General features: G+C 31.0%; 1 protein-coding gene across 1 annotated transcript in view; it reads left to right on the top strand.

The window, feature by feature from the left end:
- The window catches only part of LOC114326979 (breast cancer type 1 susceptibility protein homolog), a 91,481-nt gene extending 77,937 nt beyond the window's left edge, over positions 1 to 13,544 (top strand). The window contains exons 13-14 of the mRNA XM_050654851.1: positions 2,774 to 2,897; positions 12,511 to 13,544. Of these exons, the coding sequence (XP_050510808.1) occupies positions 2,774 to 2,897; positions 12,511 to 12,692 (306 nt within the window). The 3' untranslated portion in view covers positions 12,693 to 13,544. The remainder of the gene's footprint in view (positions 1 to 2,773; positions 2,898 to 12,510) is intronic.
- The last annotated feature ends 833 nt before the right edge of the window (positions 13,545 to 14,377 follow it).

Below are 14,377 nucleotides of genomic sequence, written 5' to 3'. Positions count from 1 at the left end.
TAGTTGCTTTACGTATACGGAGATGCGTTACGTTACGTAGCAACAAAAACTCTCTATTAACCTAAACAACCAACCGTTCAGTTCGCTGTCAACAAGTTTAGATGCAAAGCGCAAACATTTGTGAATGTGTTTGCATCTGGTGAACGCAGTCATTAGCTGCAACTCTGCTTCTACTGGGTCTACAGACCTCATGTATACACCATTTTTTTCAATTTTTTATGGGCTATATTTTTACTAAGAATATTTTTTTCGCTAAAATACTTACTTTTTGAGTTAACTCCGAAAAACCGTCCAAAAACATGTTTTATTTTGTTAAACATTAACATATTCACTCGCAAATAACTCGAAAAGTATTGACTTAGTGAAAAAACTCTATAGAAGAAAAGTTCTTTAGAATTAGTCATTTTATCCAATTCGGGTCTTATTTTGGATGTATTTTTTTCATCTTCGAGAGGGGGGTATTTTTGTAAAATGGAGGGGTGTAGAATTGTATACTTTTTCTTATATAATAATAGACAATTTCAACTACCTATTCCCAAATTTTCATCCTTCCTTTATTTTTTTGGGGGTTAGATTGTTCTTTGATCGGGCTTTATAACCAAAGGATGGTACTAAAGATGAGAAATTTTACCTAGCTTATCGGACTTCCGTTTTTCTAAAACCGCTAGTACTGTTTTAAAGTCACCGGAATAGTACAAGTGATATATTATTCGACGCGCCTAAGCAAGACGAAAACACATATACACTTTCGGTTTCATCACTGTCTGTCCGTGAATATAACTTCTGCGTTATTAATACTCTCAACCTTTTATGCTATCCCTAAAAATACTCTAAATATTGCAGTGACTACAGAACAATATTATTAGTAAGTCACATTCTCAAATTATTCTTTGTAGTCACAAAGATGATAGTCAGTTTGGGTTCAGAAACGGACTAGGAACCAGAGAGGCGTTATTTACTTTTAATGTGTTAGCTCAAAGATGAATGTGGATGTGCATGTTTGTTACGTTGATTTTGAGAAAGCTTTTGACAAAGTAAGACATGGAAAATTAGTCCAAATTCTAAAGACAAAAAACATAGACAAAAGGGACTTACGAATAATAACAAACCTTTACTGGAATCAAAGTGCACAAATTGTAATAGATAACGAACCCAGTCCAGAAATTGAAATCAGGAGAGGAGTTAGGCAGGGATGTATTGTCTCCATTACTGTTTAATGCATATAGTGAAGCCATTTTTGAAGAAGCATTACTATCTCAAAGTGAAGGAATAATAATTAACGGAAGATCTAGTAACAACATAAGATATGCAGATGACACCGTGATTATGGCAAGCTCTGCTGAACAACTCCAACTACTACTAAACAAAACAAACAGTTTTTGTGAAGAATATTGACCTAAAATGAATATAAAAAAGACCAAATACATGATAATAACTAAGAAAACAAACATACAAACAAGCATACATTTGGGAAATGTACCGATAGAAAGGGTTGATAAATACAAATACCTAGGAACCTGGATTTCAGAGAAAAATGATCAAACAACAGAAATAAGGACCAGGATAGAAATAGCAAGAAATGCGTTTGTAAAAATGAAAACGGTTCTCTGCAACAAAGACCTTAGCTTAGAACTGAGAGTAAGAGCTTTGAGATGCTACGTGTTCTTGATACTGCAATATATGGACTTGAAAGCTGGACATTAAAGCAAAAACACATAAATAAGCTACAGTCATTTGAAATGTGGTGTTACAGAAGAATGCTTAGAATAGCATGGACTCAGAAGAAAACGAACACGGAAGTATTGCGAGAAATGGGTAATGGTAGGGGAGCAAAGTATGCTAAATGTGCAGTCACTCGAGCGTTATGGGGACCTATTGGGTTGTGAAGAGTAGGTCCTAAAACTAAAAAAAGTTAAGTAAAGTTTTCCATTTTAGTGGGCGCTTGCCAGTTTTTAATTTATTTTTCATTTCCAACAATCGTTTTTTCCGATTATAACGCCATCTATACATAACTCGAAAAAATGTTTCGAAAAAAAGTTACTTATTTTTTCGTAAGGAATCCAAATCTGCAATAAAAAATGGGGGCTCCTATTTAAGATTTTAAAGTTTTAGAGTTGAAACCGGAAGTACTTACCGTTTTAAAGTCACCGAAATAGTATAAGCGGTATAGTACTCGACGTGTCTAAAAATAACTCAAAGTTAGTGAAATCGTATTCGCAGTGTGCAAATACTTGGAGGGGATACGAGAAACGATCGTGCACGAGTAGCGGAGAAATATTGCAACTTTCTTTAATTCATATTGTCAATTGAAATTGTCATATTGACATATTCCATACCTACTGTCATTGAAGAAAATGGGATTTCGCAAATTCTGTGTTATAAATTGTAAAAAAAAACAACAAAAATTCCAACTTCTAAGCACAAATTAATACAAAGAGAAAAGTGGATTTCCATACAATGTTTACCTTTTAATAACATAACCTCAATTTTACTTTTTCTTCTTATTAATTTTTTGGACTATGGCCTTGACAAATTATCCATTAACAAGGACTAATATAATTGGTCAATAAAATTAAAAGTGCTACAAATGTTGCTGAGCTATGAAACCAGGTCAAGGAAACCAATATCAATCGACGCAAAGTTACATGAAGAGCTCAAATATCAACTTCCGGTTATACTTTCGATCATTTTGGGTGAAAACCTAGGACTTACGAAGTCCAGTTACTTGTTTTATTTGAAACAACCACGTTTATTTTTTTGTTATCTGTTTTAGGATGTCATTACAAAGCTTGGTGGTATAACAGTTAAAAATTTGGAAAACCTCAAAGAAAACGATGGAAGAATAGGACTTATTATTACAGAAGGTAGATCGACGCAAGATTTCGAAATTTATGAAAGTAAGTAATAAAGTGACAATTAGACATGGTCGTTAATGCAGTTTTGCTAAAATTTACAAATTTTATTTTTCAAATTCAAAAACGAAAAATTTTCAAATCGATTTTTCTAGAAAACTGTGAATCATCATACCGACTTAAAGCAAACCTACCTTTTAGTACTAGAATATATCAGAGTTTAATAATCCAGTGTCAAAAATACGTAAACGTTAAGGAATAAAATAACCGTTGCCCTATCGAAAACGGACGCCTATGACCGATACTAGAAATTCGCAATTGATGGAATTGATTTATCTCTGAAAGATAAATAGGCGTACTGTCCAATATCAAACATTCATTATTCATATCCGATATTGAACAGTATATTTTTATCACCCCGTATATCACATGAGCCAATTTGTTATGGTATAATACATGTACGGGTTTCTAATTTAGTTCACGAATTGTAAATTGTAAACAATAATTCGGGCAATTGCATTATTTAATTTGATGATCAAATATATTTCTTTGTTCTCAATATTTGTAAATATACTCAGCGCGTGGCTTGACACCAATACTAAGTGCCACCGCTGAGAAAGAATACACATTTAGAATCATTCTCAATGCCAAGATGTGCCTTTAACTTCAGTCAATATGTAGCATCATAGAGTCTTCAACTAAACGTGTACAAGTAACAAGTCATTACTCAAAGTTCTCCCGGGGTAATTACCCTAGTGTCGGTGTTATAAATAAATTCTTTTATCGCTATTGGTGTTTCCCTTATCTGAAGAACAGCCTCCACTGAGCCCTAGGATTATACACGTACTGTTGTTCTGAAGCTATTTTCTTGTGGCATTTTTGCAATTAACTAGCTTTGATGGGAAATAAGCCACAATTTTACTAAAAAATAATTGTATTAACGTTTTGACGCCCAAATAGGGTGTCGTTGTCAAAATACAAAAAATATTAATGAATTAAACAAAAATGTTGTAGCTTAGTAAAAAAATTCTTCTAATAATTTATTTAATCTGACTCATTTATATCGGCAATTCAGACATATATTATACATTTTAAAGTAGAAGACTTTAAAATAATATTTTGCCAATATTTATGAGTTCTGTTCCTGGGACGACTTTATTGAAAGATAGTTCATTCGATTACAGTCGGAAAAATGAAAGAATACCCATGAACGATCATATCAAGCACATATTTTGGATTTGCTGCCTTTTTCTATAAATAACAAATGAGAGAGATAGATTATTAAGTGTTGTCTACTAAGCAAAAACGTTATCCAAGACATACGCAGTTATATATTTATAATTGACAGAGTGAGACGGCGATACAATCGTTCAACGTAGTTATATTAATTTAGTAGAAAATTTAAACTCACACTTGACTATTTCTGTACTTTTAATGTCATTCTTAGAAAACACATTCAACATTAGTAGAGACAATGATTGTATAAACTACTATTCGAGTAATCGTGCTGGTCAACTATAATCTGACAGATTCAATTTCTGTCACTTTGACAGTGAAACTGGGTTAGGTTCGGTAGAGTTTATAAATTTTAATAATCAGTCGTATTTACTTGAATAAAGTCAGTTCTTTTAAAAGCTATTTTGATATTATATGGTATTTTTGGTTTGGTAAGTATTTATTTAATTAAAATAAGTCAATAAAATTTGTAAGTAATCATCTGTCAATATGGTTAACTTCTGTCTATGAGTTTGCCAAACGTGTACATATTTTACTCTGACTTTTCAATCATAGTGTATAAAATTACAGATTAGTATATTTTTATGAATGTACATTTATTTTCAGATAATGTCTGGAAAATGATCTGGATACCAAAATGATCTGAATTCATTAAGTTTACTTTCATTTAAGTCACTTAATGCAGCTGACATAAACGACATTTTTTAAATTCCTGTTACTGTTTACGTCCGGCAACTTTAACATAGGGAAATTCATAATACATACTATATTTGCTTACTCATTATTTTTGTGTTATTAATCTATATCAAATAATTAATTACGGTAGTAAAAGTAACATTTATTACCAATAAATATATAGGTATTATCAGAAAAAGAATAAGATCACAAAAAATGTTTGACACATTTAGGTACGTAGCGAAAAATCGTATGGTGGGGTAGTAGTCACATCCGTTATTTTACAGTATTAACTTAGTTTAGACGTTGTTTTGACTAGAAATTTTTGATTTGATTCGTATGCACATCATCGATAACGCATGGATTCTTTCATTTTTCCGACTGTACATGAAATCAACCCAGCTCAAGAATATCCGTCACAAAAAAAAATCATAACATATGATCTGTCTTTAAAAAGATAACCACATGCAATGGTGACAGTAAAATTCTCGCGTTAGAGATTCCATAGTAAATCACGAGGGAAAACCAGGAAAAAACCCCGTGATAATATCCCGACATCGTAAGTATTAGGTCTTACTTTAGTTTACTCTCAAAATGATTTCTTGTAATCGAATGAACTATCTTTCAGTAAAGTGGTCCCAGGAACGCAACTCATAAATATTGGCAATATCATTTTAAAGTCTTCTACTGTAAAATATATAATATATTTCTGAATTGCCGATATAAATGAGTCAGATTAAATAAATTATTAGAAGAATTTTTTTACTAAGTAAGAACATTTTTGTTTAATTCATTAATATTTTTTGTATTTTGACAACGACACCCGATTTGGGCATCGAAACGTTAATAAAATTAATTTTTAGCATAATTGTGGCTTATATTCCATCAAAGCTAGTTAAATAGGCGTACTCTGTACCAGTTTTCGTTTTTCTAAATAGAAGCGTTATGGAGCTATTAAAAAAAAACGAATTACAAGACGCCATATTTAAAGAGCTCTAGCTCCCTTTGGAAGTATTTTTGGACTAGAACTTGATGCATTGGGTTTCTAGACACCCTGTATATTCGGGTGTTTGTTTTTCCAATTTGTGGTGTTTAGGCATCCGGCCGTTCTATTGGCTTTAATTATTTGGTCTTTTACCTGTTCTTTGATATTTTTCGGCTAATAGATTAATTTCCAGGTATTTGAAAGTCAGTAATTGTTGTATAATTGTCTCTTATTTAACTTGGCATTAGAAAAAATAATTCGAGAGTCCCAGATTACTACGAATGGTACTATCTTTAACAAATCAGTACAAATTGTCGGATACGCAGATGACATAGACATCATAGGTAGGTCCACAGAATCTCTAACTGAATCATTTCGGTCGTTAAGAGCATCTGCACTGAGAATGGGACTAAATATAAATGTTCAAAAGACCAAATATATGTGTTGCACTAGGTCAAGCAACCCGATACCTACAAGAATAATAATTTTGGTGACATAGAACTGGAAGGTGTCGACAACTTCATATACTTAGGTTCGCTGCTAACTAAATATACAATGTCAGTGAAGAAATTAAAAGAAGAATAGTGCTCGCCAATAAGGCCCGATTGTACATTGGTGGCTTAAGCGATCGCTTAGTTGAACCGGGTTCAATTTTGAGCGTCGGTTTAACTTCATTCGGGTTGTTCAATGCCAAGTTCGGTCAAGCCAACCTTCATACAAATTTTGGTAAGGTTGGCAACGTAAGGCATGCGTATTCAAAGCAATTCCCCTCAATTCTCGACATAAATTTTCCCGCCATTTATGTATTATTATTTTGTTTTTGTCAATATAATTCTTTTATTACTGTTATTACTTTAATCGGTATTTTTTATCGTTTAGTTTATTAGTTTAATCAATTTCCTACGTTAAATTTGTGAACAGACCATTTGAATAGGTATTAATTAGGATATTATTGCAATGTGTTTATTTTCTTTTTGTAAAATATTGTTTGTTTGTATTTTTTTCTACAATGAACGCAAAAATACCTTCCAATTTCACCTCTCAAGGAGAAATATTGGTATATTTGGTCAAACAATACAGCAAAATTGTACAAAATAAAATGAAACAAATGTCAGCCCCCGAAATTTTGAAGAAGTTTATCAAAGCCATTGATTGTAGCAGATTGTAAGATATTTTTATAAATATCTAATAGTTGTTGTATGTATTAATTTACATTTCTAAATTTTAAATTAACAAAGTATTCATGCACAAGATTTTCAACCTCTTCCTACGTTTGACAAATTATTGTACTTCTCATGATTCTCTAGACAGTTAGATTTTCTAAATTTCTGGCTAATGCCATTGCTTCTTCATGTAGTATGGGCAAAGGGTTATTAAAAAGCATGCAGTATTGTGTAACAATGATGTTCCAATTACAATTTAATGGGTCTGCCGAATAAAAAGTGCCATGTGATTCGTTTTTAAGAAATCGAACAAAAACTGTTAAAATTATAATAATGGTAAATTTATACATTTTAAGGATTAGCTTCAGCCTAGTACCATCTGTTTAATTTCAGTACTTAAATTATATCTCAACTGAACTAATTTTTCTTCGTTATTGATATTTTATGAACTTTACGGTCTTTAAATGTATATTCTTCTTAATTAGTCATGTTTTGACTGGCTGATTGACATACAGTCCATGCCATTAAAGAAAGGATTAGTAATACAGTACACAGTACAGTTAGTTACAAACTAGTATTAATACATAACCCTTAAATGTATAAATTTACCATTATTCCAATTTTAACAGTTTTTGTTCGATTTCTTAAAAACAAATCACATGGCACTTAACAATTATTGTTATTCAGTAGACCCATTCAATTGTGTCTATGCATTCTCATTGTGCCTAATTAAATAAAATTTCAGCTTGTGATGAAGGATTGCGTAAGGGTGTTATTAGGTTTTTCTTGACTCTGTAACCACTGTAATCACCAACGAAGATACTAATTCAATCTTCACATTCTCTTCTCATAAATATTTAACTGTTTACAGCTATGATTTCAAATTCACTCAAAAATGTTAATATTTGCCTTATTCTAGGGAGGTAGAGGTAGGGTATTTAAATAATTTTAGAATGTAAATTAGTCTTTAATCATATTTAAGTGATATGTACCTACGTACATAAGCATGGTACAAATATAATTAATTTTAGATTTATTAATAAATTATGTACATTTAATTTAATAAATTAACAAAATCATTTTCTCAATTTGCTTCAAAATCATCCACAAGTTGCAAAAAGGAGCCTGTTGCTTAAAACCAGTGATATGGGTCCACTTCACTGCACAAAACCTTAATTTAAGGATTTAAGGCAATAAAAACCATGTTCTTAGAAGATACAGCTTGGTTCTTGAAATGTCAATAACAAATTTGCCACTTCACTTGTTTTCGTTCTTACCTATCTGTTCGATTTTTTATTCTATGAGCAAAAGTTTCATGCAAATAGTGAACTGAACAGCATTTTCTTTGCCAAGCATTTCCAGCATTCCAAAATCTTCGCAAAAATTCATTATCATTCCATTTTTCAAAATGATTTTCTCTAGCCCTACACTGTTTCTGTGTTCTCCTTCCTTCTACAATATTTATCATCATTTCCAGAAAATCTTCATTATTAGTTAAATTTTCAATGAGATTCATTTTTAAGGTGTAAATAATATTATGATTTCCTTTGACAATGACAAAAATGTGAGGTTAAAAATCCTTGAACCAGCGTTAAACCGTCGAACATCGACCGCTCAGCTGAACCCGGGCTTAAACTGAGTTCAAGAATTAAGCTTTGTATGTACAACGCACTTCTTGCAGTGAACTCGGTAATGGCGCTGAGCCGGAGTTGAACTTCGATTGTACAACCAGGCCTTAGTGTTACTATGGCTTAAGAAGACAGATGGCAAAAATACCTAGAAAAATTAAATTGACTACATACAATACACTAATAAGACCAGTGCTAACATATGGTTCAGAAACTTGGTCACTTACACAGAATGACTAAGAACTGCTCAAACGTTTTGAGCGAAAAATTCTAAGACGAATATATGGAGCCATAAAAGAACAAGGGTTGTGGCGCAGGCGTTACAACTTTAAGATGTATAGACGTTTTGGAGAACCTGACGTTTTAAAATTCATTAAGGTAGCACGCCTTAGATGGATAGGTCATGTAATCAGACAAGAGGAAGATGCCACAGTCAGAAAAGTTTTTGACCGAAGAGGGCCGATAGGACAACGAACAAGAGGAAGATCGAGACTTGGTACCAAGACAAACTAGAAAATTATTTGAAATCTATTGGACTTGCAGCACGGAGAAGAGTTGCCAGAGACAGGGGCGAATGAAGGATTATTCTGAAGAAGGCTTTGGCTCATAAAGAGCTGTAACGCCACTGATGATGATGATGAATTGTTGTATAGTTTGATTGTCTAATTCCAATTTGCATCTTATTGGTTCTTTGGCTATTACTAAGCTTTTTGTTTTTTGGGCTGATATTTTCATATTCATTTCTTTTGCGTTAATGTTGAATTCGTGCAGTAATTTTTGTAGGTCGTCTTCACAGTCTGCTACTAACACGATGTCATCAGCGTAACAAAATATTTTTATCTCTCTATCCCCATTTTTTTTTCTTCACTTGTTTTATTATTGTGTTGCAAGTTGTGTATTAATATTTATCTCTCTATCCTCATTTTTTTTCTTCACTTGTTTTATTATGGTGTTTCAAGTTACAGTCGGAAAAATGAAAGAATACCCATGCGTCATCGATGATATGCATACGAATCAAATGAAAAATTTCTAGTCAAAACAACTAGGTCTGGATCCCGCGTATGAAAAAAAAGTTGATTAATAGCAAGCTGAAATTTTTTTAATAGCTTAAGGGTGTCTAGTCGGACAAACTTTGATATATGGGAAAACTGGAACAGGGGAAGTTTTAATTGTGGAACAGGTTAAAAATTTGGAACGGTCACACCACGAAAACGGCACATGTATTTTGTCCGACAAAACAGACTTAAACTCTCCGAACAGAGATTAAACTCTCATGCAAAAATCAGATTGCTATTTATCACCAAATGGGCGTTTTAATGAGTGGAACATGTAGAATATGTGAAATGACAGGAATTATGACAGGTTATAAATAGCAGTCTGATTTTTGCATGAGAGTTTAATCTCTGTTCGAAGAGTTTAAGTCTATTCTGTCGGACAAAATAAATGTGCCGTTTTCGTGATCTGACCGTTCCAAATTTTTAAAATGTTCCACAATTAAAACTACCCCTGTTCCAGTGCTCCCAATTATCAAAGTTTATCCGACTAGACACCCTTAAGCTATTAACAAATTTTCAACTTGCTATTAATCAACTTTTTTTTCATACGCGGGATCCAGACCTAAACGTCTAAACTAAGTTAATACTGTAAAAAAAACGGATGTGACTACTACCCCACTGTACAATTTTTCGCTACGTAAATGTGTCAAAAAATTTTTGTGATGTTATTCCTTTTCTGATAATTCCTTTTTCTGATAATATATTTATTGGTAATAAATGTTACTTTTACTACCGTAATTAATTATTTGATATAGATTAATAATACAAAAATAATGAGTAAGCAAATATAGTATTATGAATTTCTCCATGTTAAAGTTGTCGGACGTAAATAGTAACAGGAATTTAAAAAATATCGTTTATGTCAGCTGCATTAAGTGACTTAAATGAAAGTAAACTTAATGAATTCAGATCATTTGGTATCCAGATCATTTTCCAGACATTATATGCAAATAAATGTACATTCGTAAAAATATACTAATCTGTAATTATATAAGATTGAAAAGTCAGAGTAATATGTACACATTTGACAAACTCATAGACAGAAGTTAACCATGTTGACAGATGATTACTTACAAATTTTATTGACTTATTTTTATAGGGCTTTTCATCTATTGTCATTTGTTTCGAGCTCCTGTCATGTGTCACATAATATTAATACGGCCAATTAAGTCGGCATCATATGAGAAACTTTTTTATTCTTAGTTTTATGGAAAAAAGTTATTCTTTATAAAAAGTTGTGCATGGTCTAAAACTTAAAATACAACCATCAGTTATCAATTTTTTAAGCCGTATACGAGGTATGTAAAAAATATGAATTTTACTCAAGAGTAAAGTAGCTTTATTTTTCACAATATTAAAAATTGTTATAATAAAAAGTTGTTTGGAATTGAGAACTATATTCTAATATGCAATTTCATCCTTCTAATAGAAAAAACATTTTTTGAAAATTTTACTAACCAACATTATTTTCAGTTATTTATTTCAATTATGATAACTCTTTTATTATTAATTTTACGAAAAACAGTTATTCCTTATAAAATGCTCTGCATAGTCTAAAACCTAAAATACAACCATCTTATATCAAATTTTCTCAATTTTATACGAGGTATATAAAAAAATATGAATTTACTCAAGATTACTTAAATAAAATACCGTTATTTTTTACAATATTGAAAATTGTGCTTATGTAAAGTTGTCTGGAATTAAAAACCATGTTCCAGTATGTAATTCCATCCTTCTTATTGAAATATTCTGAACTGTAAAGGTACTTTATTCTTAATCGAAAGTCATCTTTTTTGACGTACCTCGCATAAAATTAATCTAATTTGATATTAGATGGTTGTATTTAAGGTTTTAGACCATGCAGAACTTTTTATTAAGAATTACTGTTTTTTCTTAAAATTAAGAATAAAAGAGTTATCCATAATTAAAAAAAATCAATTTTTTTTTTCAATTAGAAGGATGAAATTGCATATTAGAATATAGTTCTTAATTCCAAACAACTTTTTATTATAACAATTTTCAATATTGTGAAAAATAAAGCTACATTACTCTTGAGTAAAATTTATATTTTTTGACATACCTGGTATACGGCTTAGAAAAATTGATAACTGATGGTTGTATTTTAGGTTTTAGACCATGCAAAACTTTTTATAAAGAATAACTTTTTTTCATAAAACTAATAATAAAAAAGTTTCCCATATGATGCCTACTTAATTGGACACGCTGTATATCTACGCCATACGTCTTTGGTTTGTATCATAGGTATATAGCAATAACGTATGACGTAGATATATTAATATTAAGTGACACGTGACAGAAGCTCGAAACAAATGACTGTGAATGAAAAGCCCTATTAAATAAATACTTACCAAACCAAAAATTCAATATAATATCAAAATAGCTTTTAAAAGAACTGAGTTTAGTCAAGTAAATACGACTGATTATTAAAATTTATAAACTCTACCGAACCTAACCCAGTTTCACTGTCAAAGTGACAGAAATTGAATCTGTCAGATTATAGTTGACCAGCACGATTACTCGAATAGTAGTTTATACAATCATTATCTCTACTGACGTTGAATGTTTTTTTTTTAATGGCATTAGAAGTACAGAAATAGTCAAGTGTGAGTTTAAATTTTCTACTAAATTAATATAACTACGTTGAACAATTCTACCGCCGTCTCACTCTGTCAATTATAAATATGTAACTACGTATGTCTTGGATAACGTTTTTGCCTAGTAGACAACACTTAATAATCTATCTCTCTCGTTTGTTATATAGGCTGTCTCGTTTGTATAGAAAAAGGCAGCAAATCCAAAATATGTGCTTGATATGATCGTTCATGGGTATTCTTTCATTTTTCAGACTGTATGTATTAATATTTATGTATGTTTTATATTTTTTTGTTGCAGGGTGGTTAGAAAAATACAAAATCGTAACGGTCGATATCGAGTGGTTAAGTAGATCAGTGGGAAGATACAAAGTGATTAGCGTCCGGCCGTATATATGGTGCTCGGATGATTTGCTCGATGATATCGGCTATCCCTCGTATCTGACAGAACAATCAAACTCATTTTTAAGTTTACAAGATTAATTAACCGAAACTATACAGCGTGTAACGAAAAGGTCATAAATTAAATCGCAATTTCTGGGACCAAAAATAGATTGATTGAACCTATCTTACCTTAGTATAAATGTGCACATAAAAATAGTTACAAAATGAAAATCGATTTTTTTTTTCAATATATCGTAAACTATCAGATTTTTTAATGAAAATAGACATGTGACATTCTTATGGCAGGAACATCTTAAAAATAATAACAGTGAAATTTGTACACCCCATAAAAAATTTATTGGTGCATTAACTTTTTTGCCTATTAGTATTTTTTTGATAAGTCATTTTTTATCGAGATGCTGCTTCTTTTTCTTATTAATTTTCATATTATTACCATGTCTTTATAATCTTACTTAACCATTTTCAAATATGTGGTGGGTTTTACAGATGTTCAAAATATCTCGATAAAAACTGGCTTATCAAAAAAGTGCTAAGAGGCAAAATCATTTTGCGTAACTGACGGTATCACAATACTAGTTTAATTGGAACGTACACCAATGGGGGGGGGGTGCACATTTCACAGTTATTTATTTTTTTAAGATGTTCCTGCTATAAGAAAGGTCTATTTTCAATAAAAAAATATCTAATAGTTTTCGATATATTGGAAAAATCCGATTTTCATTTTGTAACTTCAAAGAGCTGTAACTTTTTTTAAGTGCACATTTTTACTAAAGTAAGTTAGTTCAATCAAACTATTTTTGGTCTCAGAATATGTGATTTAATTTACAACCTGCGTTTTTGTTACACACTGTATATTTTGTAATTTATTATTTGTTGGTTTTATCGATATATTTTTTCTATTTTTCTAAATAAAATAAGTATTCACATGTATCTCTGTTTCTTACTAAAACTACTTTGAGAACTCAAATATTTACTCCAATCAGAGAAAAAATTGCAATAAGAAGACAATGGCAGCAAACTTGAGGAAACCAGGACCATACAGAATAAAAGAATTAAACAAAGCTACTAATAATATGGTCAAATTAGGGAAAAACAAGGAAAAGTTATTTACCAGCTATTTTATTGCTGTAATCGAGTCTTAAGATTGCATTGCATATATTAATGATATACAGTCCGTCTAATTTACTTACCGTTGCACGTCATTATCTACGTTAGAGATCTAAGTTGACATTGTTGCCCAATTGCAAAAAATTTTTGAATTCATTTTAAATCATACATCACACAATTTTTGCGGAAGTGGATTATACAGCAAAACAAATTAATATTCAATGTAAATAAATAAAAACTTCAGAAATAGAAAAGAAGAATCAAGTTATAATCTTACGTTAAAGTACATAATAAAAACAGTAGATATAATAAAACAAATACTTATAGTAAAGAATATAAACAAATATGAAGTGTCATCACTGCAACTGTCAAATAAATGTTACCAATTTATGCCAAAATATCACCTTCGTTCGATTATACTTACAGTGTATTCGAACAAAAATGTGCTTCATAAAAACGTTTTATAATCCATTTATACAAATTAAATGAAACATATTATTGTGTATTTCTTTAAGTTAACATTAATAGAAATCTTTAAATATTATTTCTACGTGTATATAATAAAATATGTCTAGTGGCTGTAATTCCAGTGTACTTGGCAAAAGGATTCTAAAAAAGAACACACCTACCGCCTAAATATTTCGTGTTGGTATCGT

The sequence above is a fragment of the Diabrotica virgifera genome, chromosome 6 (assembly GCF_917563875.1).
Source record: "Diabrotica virgifera virgifera chromosome 6, PGI_DIABVI_V3a".
Lineage (NCBI taxonomy): Eukaryota > Metazoa > Arthropoda > Insecta > Coleoptera > Chrysomelidae > Diabrotica > Diabrotica virgifera.
This window is presented reverse-complemented; position numbering and strand designations above follow the sequence as displayed.